The sequence below is a fragment of the Esox lucius genome, chromosome 25 (genome assembly GCF_011004845.1).
Source record: "Esox lucius isolate fEsoLuc1 chromosome 25, fEsoLuc1.pri, whole genome shotgun sequence".
NCBI lineage: Eukaryota > Metazoa > Chordata > Actinopteri > Esociformes > Esocidae > Esox > Esox lucius.
This window is the reverse complement of record NC_047593.1, coordinates 12,929,350-12,949,902: the sequence shown is the minus strand read 5'-3', so window position 1 is coordinate 12,949,902 and position 20,553 is coordinate 12,929,350. Positions and strand designations below refer to the sequence as shown.

The 20,553-nt window shown below is 43.0% G+C and overlaps 1 protein-coding gene across 1 annotated transcript; it reads right to left on the bottom strand.

Moving 5' to 3' along the window:
• Nucleotides 1-2,337: 2,337 nt before the first annotated feature.
• On the bottom strand, nt 2,338-20,178 carry aimp1a (aminoacyl tRNA synthetase complex interacting multifunctional protein 1a). The gene is made up of 7 exons (XM_034291184.1): nt 20,078-20,178; nt 15,368-15,510; nt 14,918-15,031; nt 12,881-13,039; nt 9,613-9,803; nt 6,071-6,239; nt 2,338-2,723 (listed from the first exon to the last, which is right to left on the bottom strand). Coding segments are annotated over exons 1-7 (945 nt in total). The 5' UTR covers nt 20,080-20,178; the 3' UTR covers nt 2,338-2,556.
• Between the last annotated feature and the right edge of the window lie 375 nt (nt 20,179-20,553).

The window sequence follows — 20,553 nt, the reverse complement described above, 5'->3', positions numbered from 1 at the left end:
GACGTCTGCCAAAGAAAATTGTGAATCACCTTTTACTACGACAGAGGAAAAATCAGTATACTCTCCCCTGACAGTTTGAGTTGGCTTTGTATCTAATTCTAATCATATTTTTCTCACTACATCGCAAACACAAACAAAGGGATATGTTCTAAATGTTGTAAGAGATAATTTGCTTATTTAAACACAGATTTAAACAATCTATATTTCCAACCAAACAACAACCAAAACAGTACAAAATGGGGAAGCATCATCACAAAAGAATACCCTGACATAAATCTGTGAAGAATGGAAGTAAAAGGCATACATAGAATCAACCGATTTGACATCATTTCAGAAAGCAAGGATTGGGTAAATTCACAAAACAAACCATTTATCACATTGACAAGCATAAACATGTTATCCGAAAGGTCTTGAAGTGATTAGAAACACGTGAACTTGCATTAGACTTTTTTCCTTCTCGCCTCACATCAAATCACACAATATTGGCAATCAAATGACCTGGGTGATACATCACTTCGGCTGGAATATTCCATGTACCATTTTAATGACATCATGACTGTTGTATCTCGACCTTAAAGCTCAATACATTGCTTTGCTGCATTTTAGGTAGCTTTGGCTCGTTGCCGCTGGCTGCGTAAACTTTTGTGGTTATGGACGTGATAAAGAGTTTGAAAAGTAGGTGGATAAACTAGACAGGGGTGGCTCTTAGGCTGCGTCACAGCAAAACTGCTTTCCAACAGTCTCAAAAGCTCTTCCAAAGATCGCTCCTCTTAACAGCTGATATGAACACATCATTCCCCACACTATCCCATCAAGTCTTTTCCGATGAGTTCCTGCGTGTGAAATGTTGTGTGCAAGACTTTACTGGGTTTCTTTCAGGGCAGAAACCAAATTGTAGAAAGATGTTTTTTACTCCTTTTTTAACCATATCAAATCCTTTGTGAAATGAGGACTTGGCCTTGTTAGGTCCTCGCCGAGTCATACGACGACAGTCAGAGAAGGACGCATCGAAGCATGACAAGTGCAAAGGACTTTTTAATCTCCGCGGTAATCACAGGGCCTGTGTGGCCTCCGCGGCGTTGCCCAAACCAGCCAATCACGAAACCCCACAATCATGCCCCCAATTACCACTCAACGCCGCCACATCAAGGCAGTGGCAGCATCGCTCTTGAAACAACACACAAATGAGCACATGGTGCTAAAAAGAGCCGGCGACGATGTAAAAACGTTAAGACCGCAGATCTGTTCCGTCTGAAGGAGGGTGAAGACGCAGACTAAACACAGTCACAGACAGACAAATCAGTGGCCATGATGGTGCTGCTTTTGGAGAGAAGAGATTTGTTCTAATAGCAGGCAGTTTCATTGAGCCGGGGTCAAGGATCAAATGTCTGCTTGGTCCAACTGATTACCACGCCCAACTATGATCAAGCCCAGCTAATTACTAAGCGGTTCTGGAAACACTGACAAAGCAATTGTTAAATTAACATAATTCCATTTCATATTCATTATAGCCTTATCCTGAACCATCTGTAAATATACTTGGCTGGATCCTCATGCATGTGCAGTTCACCCGCCAAAATATATTTTCACAGTATGCGTTAGATTAGATAGGCAAGGGACATCAACACACTAAACAGAGCATTCTATGGTAATAAAAACAAAAATGTGTTTTCGACTATTGAATCAAACAGTCAAACAATATACAGTTATTGCCAATGGGCCAGATCTCTCAGGCAATTTCCAAACATGTAATCCTTTTAAGAATGATCCAGTTTTGTGTTCACATGGGTAATGTGAATCCTTTCTCCCTTTGATTGTGTTCCTTATAAAACTGGCAATCCTCACAATGTATGTCATGGGACATTACTTTAGCTGTAGTCTGGTAACACCGCAAGATATTTGTTGGGATTGGTTTCATCTTCAAGGTGCTGGAACAGAATAGAAGAAAACATACAATCCTTTTAAACTGGATTATAAGTCCTGAAAAACTGGACACTATTAATGAGTGTGGGGTAATGACTGAGAAGACAACCAGAGTACTTGAATGACAGTACCATCAAAAAGGCCTTCTGCAGAGTGTCTGGGAAAATCCATCTGTCTGTTAGTTGGATTTGTATCTTGACATTCACATTTCTCTCCCACAGATTATTTAGTAACCCGAGACGAGACAAAGTGATGCAGAGGATATTGAAATCAAAGTACTTATCAAAATAATAATACACATAAAAGTGATTTGCAGGATGACCTAAGAAAGCTAGAGAGCCCAGATACGAGCACAGTTGTATCGGCTTTAATGAATGTTGCGTTTACGCCGCGCAAAAAAGAGGCAAACGAAACTTTTTAAGCTGAAGATGCAAACAACTCTTTTATTAGACTTTTTCAAAACATTTCCTTTTTCTTCCATTAACATCACAGTCAGAACCATTGCAGTATAGCAGCCAATCACCTCCACAGGCTGAGCAAGCTACTTCGCTTGTTCCACCCATGGAAATAGGATTCCATTTCCACTTTATCCCATTGCAATTCAGCGGCTCTGTTGTCCGCCTTTGCCCGTCTTTATTTAATGCCGCTGTTGCTCATGGTCTGTGCTCTGCACACTCCCTTGCCGGCAATCTCGAAGCAGGCTCCCTTGTAGGTGGCCACGCACTGGCTGTCTGTCTTCAGGTCTGGCTGCACCGCCTCCCACACCTTCTTCTTGGGGTTCAGCTCCTTATCCGGCTCACCTGAGGACATCGGGGGCACAAAGTGGAGAACGATTTCAATGGTAACAATGCCAGCAAGGGCCATATTCAAGACCTAATTTAGATAACCTGCCACCTGAAGTCCCAGAGTGTTGTCTCTATGTCTATTGTCCGGTCAGGCTTCAGAACTGGCCAGCATCTCTAAAGGCCTTAAACTACTTTAAATCTGCTTTAGACAAAAAGCAGGCTTGTGCCAGTGTTTTTATAAATTTGGCTAAAGCCTTTGACTCTGTCAACCAATGCATCTTTATCAATGAACTCTGCAATCTAGGATTCTCATAAGACTGTCTAGCCGGGTTAGAAAATGTCTCTTGACCGCGAACAATTTAAGTCTTAAAAAAAGGAAATCTTAATTCTTCAGTCGGTGCCTACCTCAACCTGCCTGCCTACTCAAACATCCTCGTCCTGAATGGCAGTGTGATTGACAACACCTACAAAAACATCGGTACGTGTCTCGACTTCTCACTACCCACTGAATACCCACATCACCCTCCTTCAGACTTGGGTTAAATTCAAGTATGCGGTCAAGTACACGATGTCCCGCCAATCCTTGACTATGGCCACAAAGTCTATAGGCTTGACGGTAAATGGCTCCTCAGTAAATTAGATGTAATTTCTAATTCAACACGCCGCCATTGCTTTGTCTCCAACACTCCTTTCACCAGTCTTCAGTGTTCCACTTTGGAAACTGGCCCTAGGTATGTACCCAGCACCACAGAGTCACTGATACTAACTTATTTTAACATCTGCTATTGAAATAATAACTTGGTTCCAGTGGACATTATCATGCTGGTCACTCCTAAAGCCTATACCCCCTTAAGTTGATACTAATTTCACATTTGCCAATGACCTAAACAAATGGCAAAACACCATTAAAGGGATATTCTGTTTTTAGCATGTTAGACCATGATCTCCACATTTATTGTTGACACATCACCCAGACAATGGTTTTGGACAAAGTTCCATTTCTGAGATTTATTTGTCTGTCTGGATGAGCGCGCGAGCCATAATACGGGAAATGTCCCATTAAGCTTGACACTTTCGTACATCACTCCTTCAACAATATCTGTTAAATGTAACCTCGCGCCTGGCAGTATTACCTGTAATCTGACCCGTCATTGTCTATTGCTTATATATACACAATTTACAATGTATTTATTTTTAAACAGTACTTTTTGTTCTGTGCATTTCCTTGTCAACTGAAAAACATGTTTTTGAAAAACAAAGCCAGAAGTGTTATCGAAGTCGTTACTCTTTTAGTCCTAACTGAAAATGTACAGTAAACAACATACAATCCAACTTTGACAGCAACTAATGGGTTTTAGGGAGCTCTTCATAACCTCAGCACTGTGTCCTTGGCAGTGTTCTGATATTACTTGGCCACTGTACGGATTCAGAACTGGCGCTCTGCACTGGACTCATAAGATGCTTCTGTTGGGGTGTAAACTTTTCCTACTCATCATCACAAACAGCTTGGAAGACGTGAGGAAACCAATGTGTTTCATTTCCCTCAGTTGCACACATGCCTTTCTGCGCGCACACGCACACAAACACGCGCACACAAACACGCGCACACAAACACGCGCACACAAACACGGACGGACGGACACACACACACAAAGCTATGACGGGGCAGCTTGGATGCGCTCTGCAGTTTGAGGAGCAACACTTGGGCCGACTTGGGTGTGGTGAAGGTGGAATGACTCATCTCTCCGCAGCGCCACCAGGGCAGGAGAAAGAGGGAGAGAGACCCGTACTAAGATCAACCGCTCCGTTGTGGTAGCCTGTGTCAGCCAGGCCGGGACACTTCATGCTGTAAACAACATCCTGTTTGGTGATTTTTAACAACCCAAAGTTGTGTACAGAACAACTGGAAACAACTGGAAACTGACCACCTTAGCACCCAAGTCTTCTCTCCCCCTCCCTCTCCATCTTTTAGCACCACCGTCTCGAACCTCGTCTCTTCCCCCGGGTTATCCCTCGTCTCTTCCCCAGGGTTATCCCTCGTCTCTTCCCCCGGGTTATCCCTCGTCTCTTCCCCCGGGTTATCCCTCGTCTCTTCCCCCGGGGTATCCCTCGTCTCTTCCCCCGGGGTATCCCTCGTCTCTTCCCCCGGGGTATCCCTCGTCTCTTCCCCCGGGGTATCCCTCGTCTCTTCCCCCGGGTTATCCCTCGTCTCTTCCCCCGGGTTATCCCTCGTCTCTTCCCCCGGGTAATCCCTCTTCCCCCGGGTAATCCCTCTTCCCCCGGGTTATCCCTCGTCTCTTCCCCTGGGTTATCCCTCTTCCCCTGGGTTACATCTAAGAGTGCAGCCAAAGTGAACATCGTCCTTCTTGATGTGCACAGTTGTGCATTTTTTGGTTTGGGCCGAGGTGATCAGTCATAAAGCAGACAGCTTGAGGAGGGGTCAGTAGGGGCAGGAGAGGAGATGAAAGGAGGAACCAGGCTGATGTCACCCGGCCTGGGAGTAATGGACACTCCCTGTTCATGTACCCTCCTCCCGCTCCCATCTGCACTGTCTCTCTCCTGCTCTCTCCCAGGGAAACGCCCAGTTCTGTCATTGTTCTCTAATTCCAACCGCACCCCCTCCCCCACAGGACCATCTTTTTTTTATTAGCTCTGGGACATGAACAAGTCTAAATCACAATCACATTGACGGTGGGTTTCTCCCTTCAGCGGGTGAGGCATGAGGTGGGACATTTTATGATCTTCAAACAGGCCGCATTCCTCCAGTTTGGGTTTCTGGGCACTTCACAGGCATGACACTGAACATGAACACTGGACATGCACTATGTCTGACAGGCAGCGGGAGGGCGGTGTGTAGTTACTGTATTAGAAATGAGTTCTGTGGGTGGACTTTTATTTGATTATTTGTTATAAAGAGCATACCCTCGTTAATTCTCTACATGTGAATCAAATCAATCCTGGGTCTTTGAACGGGGCATTAAGGACCTTTCAAAATGTCCCATCCCTTAAACGCTGCTTGATTGTGGGAAAATAGGACTTCTACTACTTCTTGTTGGGGGGGGGGGGGGGGGGGGGCTGATTAGTTTGCCTTTTCAAGTAAGACTCCCAGGCCATCTAGCCCTGATTACTAAAGAAAACAGAGGAATGAGCTCTGCAGTCAGAGCACTCTTTGGGGCCTTAAGAAGCTTTCGTGATTACCCTCTTCAAACGAAACAAAGAATCATCCATAAATGACCTGTAGAGCCCTCACACCCCTTTAACAAACAGGTTCCCAGAGGTGTAAGAAGAACCAAGTAAAAATACTTCCACAAGTTGGACTACAGGGGTCAATCATTCCATGCAGTGCAGCGTGTGTCTCCTACCTGGGAAGCCCTGGAAGATGACTCTGTCCCCGGGCACAGCCCCGCTGGGTGGGTCCAGGATTTCCACCTTGTCTGGGGAGCTGGCACACATCACCATGGCCTGCGACAACACGCCTCTCATCTTAGCCGGCTTCAGGTTGCACAGTAGCACTGCCATCCGATTCTGCATCTGGGCGAGGACACGGGAAGGCAGATGTTCAGAAGAAAACCCCCACACGGAGGCACGTTTGAAACCTTCATCCATAGAACAAGGGGGAATACAGTTTGCGTGACCCACAACGCCTAAACACAAGGAGAGTGAGAGAAAAATATATATATATATTTCTCTGTCATGTCTGTGGAGGGACCTCTGAGGTTTACCAAAACTCTGAAAAGGCCAGAAGCCGTTTCCATCAAGAGAGCGGAGGGAGGAGAGAGCAGTGCACAGAGACATGGTGCGTGTTAAAGCTAGAAAAAGAATCACGTCTTTCATTTCAGAAACATCCTGTAATCATACATTTGCATAATATTCATGTTGGTTGAGGCGTACAGCCTCGACAGGATTTTTGCAGCAGCTTTTCTTCCTCAGGCAGCCTTTGCTTAGTGGTGTGTGTAAGTGTGTGTGTGTGTGTGTGTGTGTGTGTGTGTGTGAGACAGGTTGTCAGATAAGCACCACAAAAAGTGTGCTGGAGGTAACACCAGTACCGGTCCATTGAGAGTTAACAATAAATCTCATGTACAGACAAGAAGGCTTGAAATCAATGTAATCTCTAGAACACAAGGCCCGGAACACATTCTGAACGTGCCAGGATTTGGGTTTTGAAAATTTCAGCCAACGCGTGCGGGACAAAGAAGCAAGGACCGCAATGTGCAACAAAAAACAAAAAAGGCAAGCCTCTACATTGCTGCCAGTGAAAGTGTTAGGCTTTTTATTGCTCATGTTGGGCTTCGACTACAGCTTGTTCTTCCCGTTTAAAGGAAAGACAGGCCCAATATCTCCAGTGACAGGATTAAGGATTTGGCATTCTCTCCCCCACTTCTGAGTTGAACTCGGTGTAGTGGTCATTGCTCGTTGTGTTTATGGGTTTGTTTGTTATATGTTGGAATGCGAAACAAATGTGGATTTTGTCTCAACTGTACAATGTCGACTTTCTGTAGATTGTGTATTCGGCCTCTGTGTTTAGTCTTATTAGCAACACTATTATATCAAGGGAAATTCTGGTTATGTATAAATTAACTTTCTACCAAACTGTGTTGATACAGTATAGTCCAGGGGTGGCAGGTATAGTTTTAAGACTCCCAGATCTACATGCATTACAAGGCTGTGTGCATGAATTGTCTTCAGTTGGGTCTTTATGTAACTGATTATGGAGGATGACAAACGTCTCAGTAATTTTTTTTTTTCAACTTGTTTAACTTTTGCTACTACAGACTGCAGAGAAAATGTTATTCTCAGTTTATTCTCATACTGTGTTGAGAGAACATTTGTGAACGTTTTCTGTATACCACCTAAAATGTGATCATTGATGTCAGAACAACAGACAACAGGAATCAAATGAAACAAGAAAAGGAACCAGACGAGTCAAGTTCAGCGATTAGAAGGGATGATTGTTGTCGCCCTCTGGATTCAAACCGGGGTCTCCCATGTGAGAGGCTGTGTCTTTAACCACTACGCCACAAAGCCATACATATGCTGCGTGTCGGTATAGCGTCTTGACATTGGATCATTTGGTCACACAATAACATCGCGCCAAGTTTGAATATTTTGCTTGACACCATTAAGCATTGCGTTAAACTGACCATTGTTTCTTTTTGCACTTATTTCCACAACAAATAGCATCTATGAACTGTATGGCTTTTGCCACTGGCCATTTTAACAGCTTATTAGCCAGTAATAGGCTTACTAGTATCTAATAACTTACTACTTGGAATAGTCATGAGAATTGAGCAATTGCTAGTGAGACTGAAGATGAACTTTACAGTGACAAAGCTATTTCGTTTCATGGCACAACAACGTTCATTTTTCTTTCATTTGTGAATGACACTGATACAATAAATATCAATATAGGTGACAATAACGGACTTTGGGTGGGTGGGTCAGTCGCTCACTAACTCACGAGACATTCACTTTTCATGGCCGGCTCTGCTTATGTGGTCCAGCAAAAATACAACTCTTAACACTTATAATAATACAATTATATATTAGAAAGAGTTTGTGGACTCCTAGATTAATCAACACCGGGGGCTTGTGTTACAAGCTTGATATAAGCTTGTTATTTCCGCATGCAAAGAATATAGGACGTTTTACTACTTTAATACACTTGGAGCCAATCAATCTAGGTGTTCACATACATTTCCCAACAAAAACTCTAACTCACTACTGCAGCTACCTAAAGGTAAATATGTCTTACTAAAAATACATGAAAAGAAAAAAACAACAACATGGCTGTCATAAACAATTACTATTCTCATGTTATCATATTTTCCCCAGATACGTTTGACTATACACAAAGACTCCAAAGAGCATGTGTTTTCATTTATAGGGAATATACAGTACATTGTCTATATAAAGCATAATGTACAAAGGGCTCCTATGCCATGAACATAAGCCAAGAGGCAGAACGAGAAAAGCCCTTTGACTGCTAGGAGAAACCGGTGGTTTTGCAATGTGAAAAAGACTACATACAAATTACTTTTGCGTCTCGGAGACAAAATCGTAAATTCTGGGCATTAAGAAAATAAAAACCAAGTCTGTCTTTGCAGAGAGCTACTTCAGTGACAATAAAAAGCGCAACATGAACCCCAGACATAGACCACGCCAGAGTGGTCACTTTGCACGGGATAATAAATCCCAAATATTAACCTGACAAGCCGGTCTGACTTTTAGCACCTTCGGTACACTACAAACACACCCTAATTTGTTCTCATGAAAATGAGGCTCCGATACTGGTTGTAGTAGTTCTTAAAAGGCTATCTTTAAAATAAATTTATTGGGAGATCTACAGTGTGGAGGTCTGTCTGCCCTGAGGCACCCGAACTTGCCAAATGTTCTGGAAGTTCGAAGTAAAAAATCTGCAGTACTCTTCTATGACAATGACTTACACGCGGCTCTCATGCCAGTGCAACTGCTGCTCTGCCTGGGGTCCATAGAAAACACCTTGCATAACAAAATGCCGCTACGCTGACAGAAAAGGACAGTCCCACAAACCAAAACACACGAAAATGCCGCTGAACACATTGGGTTAGAGCCGGCGGGTGAGTCTGTGGATCTCTTCAGTCCTCTCTGGGTTAGAGCCGCGAGATGTCGTTTTCTCAGTCTCTTAAAAGGAAATCCAGCGGTTTGTGTGAGTATTATAGGATGCAAGGGAGTTAGTTCGGTGTGACGTCATGACGTGTACGGTACAACACTGTTGCTTGCTGGGAGTTTGTTTTAGACCTAGACTAAAGAGACACCTGGTGGTATGTCTTGTGGTGTATTTATGGGTACCTGAGCTGGATGTTATTCCATTATGGGGACAGTAGAACTTTCTCGTGAAAACCAGTAAAGAAGATGGCTCCGTTACCTGGTCTATGGGTATGTGTTTGACCAGCCCGCTGACCACCGTCCTGGGGGCCGCCTCGCCCACGTCCACCTGCTCCACGTAGAGAGAGTCAGCGTCCGGGTGCTTTTCGGCTGTGACGATCCGGCCCACCCTCATGTCTAGCCGCGACACGTCCACCTTAGCCTCCTCCTGGGGGGCCGCGGGCTTCTTCTCTGGGAAGAAAGGGAGAGGAGGAGGAGGTGTTACCACCCACGGGATGGGGTTAACGAAACACACAGAGGGAGGCTTTAAGACGCACCCAGGCAGGGGTAAAAATACGTGGCAAGGGGTTAACAAAGAGGACCTGAATCCAAACCAGCTCCTCACCCCTACCGACTGGCCCTCCATAGTCATGTGTTCCGCACTAAACAAACATGACTGAGCGGATCGATAAAGCCGTCAACTTCAGGAAACTAATTTCATATAATAAAATGAGCATGACATTCAAAATGAACAAATCCCTCCTGTGGTTTTTCAACATTTAACAATAAAAACATGTATTTCTGGGGTTATTTAATGTTTCAAAATTACAAAACCAAATATAATCACTCATGCCTTTAAATTATTGTTGTGAAATGGCAAAGCTCAACAAAAGAAAGGCTGCAGCATTGCAAACTCGCTGGGAGAGGCTTCTGGAGGGTCTAATGAGGCCCTGTAGCCTTGATCACAAACAAACGTCTTAAAACAACACGTACAATGAAGAATTTACTAATTTAACATCCATGTAATATTTAGAATGGCTTGAATCCACTAATAACGACAACAACATTTGCCATGGATGTGACGAGTAACATTCATCATTGGGCTAATTATTTGGTGATGCAATCATTTCTATCTTGCATATTTAGCGGGCCATTAGCATACGCAGTAGATATCAAAAGCAGTCTTTGTTACCAGGCATTATTAAGACTGTCGATACCTGTAATGTAACGTCAACAACTCATATTGCTTTTAGTTAAACGAGACGGCAATATAAAGAACATAAAGAAACTGAAGGCTTTGGAATAAGTACTGGTGTCAAGTTAAACATACTAGTGCACAGAGGACAATATGCTAATAAAAACAGAAACAAGTAACTAGTTTCTATTGAATAAGTACTAGAAGTAAATAGATATGGGGGGAAAAAGAACTGAAATAGTTACTTGTAACTAATGATAAAGTGCGCGTTGCTTTGAAATGATGACTTGTCAGTTGCGGGTAATAAATGTTTAAATGGCTGGCCATAAGTCATGCCCGTGTAGTAAAGTCGTTCTGGATAAAGAGGGACTTTGCTTGACTGACTGAAATGTGAAGTAGAGCTTAACATCGGGTCGGCCTCAGTGGGTGTAGTATCCTCGTCTCCGAGCCGGCCCGCTCACTCTGCCTTTATTACATTTTATTATATTAAAAGGTTCACCAGAGAATACAGGCCATGCCATTATTTTCAAACAGAATCTAATGCAAGGCTTCTATTGAGATTATTTTTAGCCCATTGCTATGGCCCAGCTGCCTAGGGACTCATTGGGATCCATTTGACACTCGGCTCTGTGGAAACTAGGCCGAGCGAGCAGCCGTCTTGATTGTCCTGATCCAATTTCCCCTAAAGTGAAAACAAATCTGCCCGGCGACTCCGGAGGCCCAAACGTGGCGTTTTTGACCGTGATCACTGCAGACGTTTAAAAATAGTACAGCGATTCGTTTCCACAACTCTTCAGAACTTCTGAAGACGCTTAAAAGTAAACACCAATATCAATACCCACTGTTCCAACAAAGGGCAGAGACTCCGTACGGACCCTAGGGGTGTCCGGTAACACGCACCCATTCATACAGGGCGGATGGTAGAAAGTGGTCCTCCCTCCATCTTTTCGTCCACTTATCGCCCCTAGTGGAGCCCTGGGATTCGAACCAGCAACCTTCCGGGTACCTGCCCACTTCTCCCGCCTCCCTACTTAACGCCTCTGTTACCATCTGCACTCTGATAAAACACACATTAGTGTGTGACATCGTCAGCCCTGGCACCTTCAGCAATAGTGCCCACGGGTGTTTGACAGACAGGCGCTAATCGTTTAAATGAGGTGGGAACAGAGTCCGATAAGTCCCTACATGGGAAATCTCAGACTTTCAAATGTGCTAAAACAAAGCATTCATCATCAACTGACATTGAACAAACGGCATCAGATTTCCACTGTTCTCCGTTTGCCTCTGACACACGGCTGTCAGGCAAGTACCAGACAACTTGCTCTCAGCGTTCCATTCCTCTCGTTTGGCTCGTCCTGGCCAATAATCTGGAGAAGATTATTCTCTATCTGTTGCTCTGGCGCTTAATTAGTCCGGATGGGTTTGACGTCTGAGTGGAACGACGCTTTCGACTGATTTAAATCAAAGATAATTTTCATAATAAACAACAAAAAAATAAAGTTTAAAAGGAAGAAAACCCACCACTGCTCCAGAAAATAGGTCGTTTTAACTCGACACGGAGGAAACCAACACCACGTTACACTAGACTGCAATATCTGGTTTAGCTCTGGAGAGCAGTGCAAAGCCTCAGGATGAATGGCGTCGACGTAATATAAACATCCAAGCCGGGGCTCTGTCTAAGGTCCCATTACTGAGTTGACACTTCTACCAAGGCTCATCTCTCCTCACCATTTTGGGTTTTTTTCTTCATCAAGATTATTTATCAACCTCATCGTAAATCAGCTAGAGGTTTTTCGGGAAATTCAGAACAAGTGAATTAGCTTCAGTACAACGCTCAGGCCAAGTCCAAAATGTAACGTTGGAAATTGAAACGATATGTCAACATTGGAAATAGATCCCCTCTATATGCAGATTCCCCTGTGTCTGTAGTCCATTATCGCCAGAAATTAGACATTCAGATTACGAATACTTGACTGGGAAATCGCAAATGGCCATTAAAGTACTGAAAGGGGGGCCGTATCCAGCCAAGTGTTGATGGAAACATTGGCTCTTAGACAAGGGCTCATGTTCCAAAGGAAAAGCAATTTCAGAGGTCCAAAAAACGATATAACATACCACAGCGAAACTATGGAGCATTTAGGCTCATTGTCACTGAAGTAGCGCTCACATCTACTTCGATTTTGCGGACTAATAAAAAAAGATAAAAAATTGGGATGGGGGGACGGGGGACAAGGGGCGACAAGCACACATCGTAGAGATGGGTTTGGCAATTAGCGCGTGAACGGCAGGCGCGTGAGGCCCCCCGCAATCTCAATAACACAAATCACAGGTTTTATCCGTTCCTCTGCTGTACCCTTCTTCTCCGTTTTTTTCTTCTTGCCCTCGGATTCGTTGGGAGGGGCTTTGGAGGCGGCCCCGGCAGTCGTTGCTGGGGATGGGGGCTGTGGTGGCGCGGGCTTTGAGGCGCAAAGTACACTGGAGTCCCCTGCTGTCGGCATGGCCACGTCCCTCACTGCGGAAAGAAAACACACGAGAAGATGAATTCGGTGCTTTCCTCCAAAAGACACTTAAGCGCCGTTCCAATAATCACACTGGCACACAGTATCGGTCACATGCTTACGCGGTTTGCTAATATGGGTATGGGAATACAGCCTCTACAGTTGACAGTGACACAAATTAGCTGGCGATAGGTAAAACTGGACGAGGCACGAAGCAAACCCACAACCGCGGTGTTGCCAGCGAAATGCTCTAACAGGCTCTAACTCAGCGAGCCAATTGTGTTGAGTCACAGCAGAGCCAAAGACATTCAACTCCACTTACAGCTTTGCCGCTGGTTTTATTTTCTTCTCGCTACTGATTTTGATCAATCGATGCTTCTAACGAGCTGAGGAATCCAGAGAAGTGGTTTTTGCAATGTCAAAATAAGAGGCTGATAATGAAGGATGGAGAAAAACCATCAGCGCTGAATGATTCCACCTGGAATATAGTTTTATGCTCCTCTGTATTTATTTTTTAGCAGGGAGTTATACTGAGACCACCAGTTTCGTTTCCAATACACAATAGAAAAGAAAACCTTATATTCTTGTAGGATATTTAAAAACCCATTTTGCCAGTCACCTCAGGCAGTAATGTCCCAGAGATGGTCGAATGACAGCTCTTTAATGAGCTGTACCTTTCCTAATTAGTTTTAGTAACGTCATACTGCTTAATGATACAGAGAAAATGTATTTAAAGACTCAAACGGAGGAACGACAAGCCTCCTGAAGCTTGTTTTGATGAGAAAATGGCAGTGTTTCCATGAAATGATGGAAAACAAGGATATAGAGGCTGAAGTCAGAACAAAATCTACCCGGATTATCTCTGGAAAAAGAAGAAAATGTGGGGAACCCATCATTTCAGGCAAATATGTTTGGTACTATGTTTGTATTCTGATGAAAATATTTGCTGGTGTTTAACAAACATGATAAAATTCAGACTTAATGTTAATTCTATGTTGAGAGCTGAGGTTTGGAACTTAAAAAGGTTTAACTTTCAAACAATGCGATTTAACCTTTTAAATGCTGTCGGTCTTCTGGCTTTCAGTAGGTTATCCCCCCGCTCCCCCCCCCTCCAACGTCTTGTCTTCATTACTTCAGTTTGCCATCTCTCTTAAATTTGGGTAAGGCCTCACTGAAATATCACTCACAAAAGCTCTACACTTTATCACTACTTTGACTGAGCTTATTTTACCGCACCATAAAGCCCCGTTGAAACAAACACCAAAAATAAACAGCACAACTGGATCTGAGGAAAACCATAATCCTGCATTACTTGTTGCGCACATTCCCCAAGCGCTCCAAAAATAACATATACAGAGGCCTTTTGAAGAGGGCTAAATTGCCCATTTGCACTAATCCCCCGGATTTATTTTCCACCTAACTCTCTCTGGTCGCCATTATTGATGTGCTAATGATCACAGAGACTTTCTTGCCCTTGGATATTAATGCGTGTCAGAGGCGTGATATCACAACAGGGTGGCAGAACACTGCCAGACGGCACGCAGCTTCACGTTGGCAGGTCGGGTTTGCCTGCAATACATAATCATGGCCCTAATGGCCACTTCAGTTCAAGTACATCTTTGAGCTTTGATAGTTCAAAAAGGTCTGGTTGCAATATTAGGCTCAGGTTATACCATTCCCAACCCAGCCAAACTTTATTCGACAGGTGGCTATAGCTGGTCCTAACCTATATGGTTGACAGCGCCAGACCCTGTATCAAATGAATGGCTGTAAGTTCCTTGAAGAATGAATTTCCATTAGGAAAGTTATTTCTCAAACAACGTCAATACAATATGAGGCCTCGGGACCGAGACAGGCCGTGAACGGAACACAGCCACCGACCTGCCACATACCTCCTCTTATCTTCTCCTTCTCCAGCAGCTGCTGCTTCAGTTGTTCGATGTCTCTCTTAAGATTGGCGTTCTCCACCATCAGTTTCTTCTCTTCTCTAACTGTGGCCTGGACAACTGGGTTTAGGCAGACATACATCAGACCTTTATTGGGACCAACATGCTATCAACTAGCTTATAGTTTCTTCTTTCCCCTCACTGACTTTAAAAAAATGCTCCATTCAGGTTCCTTTGTTCTATTGAATATTCACTTGTATTGAGCTGAGTGATCAAGGTCATTCAGAGCTGAGTGATCAAGGTCATTCAGAGCTGAGTGATCAAGGTCATTCAGAGCTGAGTGATCAAGGTCATTCAATCATACTCTCCCACAATAAACTGCTTAAGGAATACATTTGACCCAAATATAATCTCTATACTTGCACGTGTATCCGTGCGTGTCGGCGTGTTTCTTACCTGCTTTTTCCTTGAGCAGCTGCACCTGCTGTTTGAGGTAATCAATGATCTGGTCGGCCTCAGCCGCACGCTGTTCCAGCCTCACCATGGCAGGAGAAAGACCTGACATCTTGACCAAGGACAGGGAGCGTGTTGCTAAGAACCTGGGAAGGTAAGCGCAGATAATATGAGATATAAGAATTAACTTTAAAGTAGTAGACCCACACATCCAGTACAATGCAGGTGAAGGGCACAAAAGGTAATGCAATACACAGTCATACCCTGTTGAATGCTCCTTTGCCCGGCAACTTTACTGCAATGTTTCAAGCCAGAAGAAAACATTCAACATTCATGTATCCATACTTCCCCAGAGAGACCTAAAATATGGGTATTTCCAGGTACGATATTATCATAACAGGTCTAGTTAGGTGCTGATATTATATTGTCCGATGGTAAACAGAAGTGCTTTACATTTAAGTGACTTTTGAAGATGCAGCAGCCTCCGAATCTGGTGATTGTGGTGTCATTTGTCTAACACATCCTCACATGGGGTAGATGGAGAGACATTTCTTGAACACCTTCTCAGTGAACAGTTAACTCACACCTGGCAGAATTATGGTTAACTGATTCCATCAAATGTTTACATTACATGATACAAATAATGAACACCTCATATATAACACATTATAAAGACAAAAAATATATTTTTGTGGAAAATGATGCTAAAACAAAAACAAAAAAACTACTTAAGGTGATGGCATAACAAGCTAACGTAAAACATGAAGGTAAACCTAAAACATTTTTTTTTTTACTTCATATAATATAATATTGATAACTTATATATAATATATAATAATAAATTGTGACGTTGGAAAAATATCCTGACATTACATTTTATCCACCATCACTAAATGAAAAGTTTAGATGAATGGATGTTGTAACATATGGGTTCATAGCATTGAGGAATTCAAAAGACAGCACACAACGACCGTGACAGACTGAGAAAACACAGATTGCTTCTACATCAGAAACATTTAAAGTAATGTTGGCCCATAATGTCTCATACGGCTGTCAGCCTCGTCTACCAGAGTCTGGCTTTTTTCCACAAGGCATGCAGAGATAATAAGAGGTTGAAATGTTGATTGTCCCGCAAAAAGATGAGCCGATAAATCAGCTCATCCCTTCTTTATACCCTCCCTTCCTTTTCCCAGGGAACTCCGGATGAGGGAACTGTTTCTTGTCAGTGCCGAGTATTTAAACCTCAAAATTGTCTTGACAAGCTCCAGGTCAACTTGGTCAAACCAAATTCTCCAATAACATGGCGAGGGAAAAGACAACATACGACAATAAATGAAATAAGCTGTCGATCTTTTGTCATTTGCTTTCCCTTTAAAGACACACATGGGCAAATCACATTATAGACTTGAATGGCACTCTCTCTGCATCGCTGATGGGTTGTAGGGCTACTTTTAGAGTTCAAAAGGGATCAAACGACAGCCCCGTGCCACTCAGCCGAAATGCAGCTGGGCGACAGCTAGGGGTTTTGTTGTAATGTGTAACGTGCTTTGGACACGTAAAGCTTTGTCAATCCTCTCCCACTGAGAAAGGAAGGGAAAAGAGAGGGGATTTTTTTACATTGTCCAACACATAGGCCTTGTACAGGACAATGCCGGAAAACAACAGCTGGCGCAGGATGAAAACAAAAGAGAAGTCGGGGATGAGGAAATTAGAAACACAAAAGGAGCTGGAGTTGATAATATCGGGGATCAAAGAAGCTTGTTTTCTCGAAGGATCGGAATCGATTAAACTGGGCCCTGTGGTGAAAGAATTTACGAGCGCCATGAAAGGGCTGTTTTCATTTGCATAACCGCCAAAAATGGCGGTGGGTCCTTGTAGAATCAACTCTGACAGCCGCCTGGGACCCGGGCCTCCAGGCTGCACGCCCGCTAATGGTCAGTATCCTTACTGTTGACACTGGACAACACAGCAGAGCACGTTGCCTAGTGGAAGAGTTGATCATGACTGGCTCTGGATGTCATGCCACCCATAAAATCCATGTATTAATGAAGCAAAACAGCCTTTGAGAAGATGAAATGTCTTTGCCCAAATAATGGGCCTAGTTTCAATACCATATCCACAATGCAACAGAGACACTGAACACTTGGCTACCGGTAAGTGTCAAGGCGCTGTGATGAGAGGGAATCCGAAGAGGACTTGGAGCAGATGGGTGCGTGACAGACAGCACCTGTCAAGACGTGTCTGCATCTACTATGACTGGCGTGTCCGATCAGTGGTAGGCATTTAAATGTTCAAAGAACAGCCATGCAAAAATACTCATTTTTCTCAAGGAGTAGCTAGAGGCCAAAGCAACACGGATCCAAAACCAAACCCAGCAATCCTGGAAAGTGCTTTGCCGGTTATTACCGAGCCAGACACATTGCTTATCTGGTGCCCAACTACAACCTGGCCTAATGTTGAACTCTGACCCTGATCCAATTCTTTGCATGAGGGCAAATGAGAACATGGAAAGTAAACAATGGCTTCATCACTAAACCATGTTACTCCTTTTCATAACGTTAAGGTGGACAGTTACGACAACAGAAGAACTATGCCTTTAGGGGATCAACCTAGGTCAATTGGTGTGGTGGACCTACATTTCACATAGTCAATTAGCATAACTATTATCCAGAGTGACTTAGTTACGGCATTCCTCTTAAGATAGCCTGGAAAGACCAGATCACAGAGGGCAAGTAAAACGTTATTACCAAAGTCGGTGGGAGTAGGGGAAGAACTGTATTCAAGATTTTTATTCGAATAGGTGGGTTCAGATGCACTTAGTGAAAGCAGGTCCCAACGCTGTCTTCCCTTCACTATCACTGCTACCAGCCAGTCCTAGTTTGTCGTTGCTCGTGGTCGTGGAAAAGCATAAAACTAAATAAACATTCTCCACCTCCTCAGAGCATGTATTCCTTTTCATCTCTCGTTGTGGTACAGTGACAACAGAAGCCCCAGGACGTTGTGTGGTAGCAAAACTAGGCCCAGGTCCTAGATCTGTTTTTATTCTTTCAACACCAAAAAACTTTCCCAGTTCAGTGGTGATGGCGTGTGAACACCCATCGGGGTATGATCTACCAGCTTCTCTAGCTGCTGCGACCACTTAAAACCACGGTGGTGTGTGTGTGTGTGTGTGTGTGGATGACACAAAACACCAGCCTGTTCGGTAGTCTGGGTTGCAGCAACGAGAACAGCGTGTGGCACAGTAGGCCACCGTAGATCTGTCAGTCAGTGATGACTAGGGTTTTCAAAACATAAAGAAAAATGCAGGTTTCAGAAATGCCCATTTGTTCTTTCCAAGTTCATATTCCAGATTGTCTATACGGAAAGTAATTTGGACAATTTACTTATGATTTACTTATGTTATCTACCAGGAAATATTTTTATTGGTGCCATAATCATTTGATCATCTACTATTTTTAGCAGACAATACTTTAGCCTAGTAATAATTTAATCTCATACATGTACATACCGTTTAGTAAATGAAAAGAGCATGACAATCATTGTCACAGGATAAACGTTTTTTTTTCACCGTCATGGGCTTATTTATTGATTATTATTACACAAAACGTCATGCTAAACAGTGAAAACAGCAGGAAAATATCTGCCTCCTTTATGTTTCTGCAAAGGACTTAAGATAAGTACTGTTTCTTCAATTGCACAAAATGTAATTATGTATTATGACCAGAGAAACAAAATACACCACCTGACTGTGACATTGTAATAACAAATTACATGCAGTCAGAGTTCACTTTGGACATCCATAAAAGATAAAAGCTGACCAAAATGTTGAGGTGTATTAGATTTTAGCAATGTTTGTCCTTATGAGTATGATATTTAATGACAAAATTAATTACACATTAGACTAAGTTGTTTTGAGCTAAGACTGACAAACTGAAAGACTAATATGATTAGTCGACCGTAAAAGCTTGTCCATTTCATGGTCAACTTTTGGGGGTTGTACAATCTTTCCGAGGCGAGGGCTTCAATTGGCACACACACCCACATTTTCACGTATTTTTGGTTTTCCCATTCTGAGACAAGTTCAGATTTAGCATGCAAACGTGCAGCATTATGTGTAATGCAGGAATCGACAATATTGAATATGCAAACAACATGGTTATTGTTAGCACCGAAAATAGTTTTACAAACTTTTTTGGAACCAAATTAATTGGCTGATAAGGCAGCACTGGATGTTTTTTACTAGGGCAAATAATAACGCATAATGAATTGATAATCGGAAATCGGAATTTGTCTGACTGCTGTCTGAACATATTAAAATAATATGGGACAATAGCGTCTATGATGGAAACCACGTCTTTACATAACCCAATTTAAGAATTGTGGTTCAAATCAAGTCCATTCTGGCTGGGACTAGGGCCGTTGTGGCTAATCATTTAGGCTTCACATTCTACTGTACTGTACTTTGACACCTGGACAGAAATTGAATGTGAAACTAGACAGCAAATTCCAATAATTAATGGCTGAATGAAAGTTAGCCTGCAGTGCTGTGTATAATTACAGTACGTGGAGTTAGCTTCAGCTTGCCAACAACTGTACTGGATTCATGTGTGATTCTGACATCCAAATCCAGATATACAGTATCACGAATTTGGAAATAAATGTCTGACTAAAAAAAAAAAAAACGAAAGAACAATGTACATGGATTTCACTTACATCAAAATGTGACCAGCACCCTGAAATCGACACACGTTTTGGTTAAGGAAACATCCGGGAACATCCAGCCACAATGGAACGGATCAAGAAAAGACCCACGTAGACATCCGTGTAGCTGTGCAACGCATGCGCAATTCACTAATCTACACATAATGTGGATAGAAGAACGGCTACCTCTGGCATTCTGGCTTGCAACTGAACTAGCTAGTTATTGATTAAACATGCGCTGCGGCTTCACAGCTCATAAGGCTCTCTCGCTGGTGCCTGCTTATCCATTAAATATACTTATTATTTTACATGTAAAAGCAACTTGTGAATTATATTACAAGCAAATGCTAAGTAGAAAATTTGAATGTAAAATATAACAACGTTTGTCAAAGATTATTTGATAGAAACATTGTTTATGAGAATTGAACAGGCGTAAAGAATTATGATAGCCTCATTGCGAAAAGAGATATTCTTGTTTTCTTTGGATT

What these genes read in the sequence shown, in the direction of transcription:
- aimp1a (XM_034291184.1), bottom strand. An exon ending in AACACATACCCATAGACCAG is followed by an intron (nt 6,240 to 9,612) that starts GTAACGGAGCCA and finishes GTCCTCGCCCAG; the next exon opens with ATGCAGAATCGGATGGCAGT. An exon ending in CATCTTCCAGGGCTTCCCAG is followed by an intron (nt 2,724 to 6,070) that starts GTAGGAGACACA and finishes CGATGTCCTCAG; the next exon opens with GTGAGCCGGATAAGGAGCTG.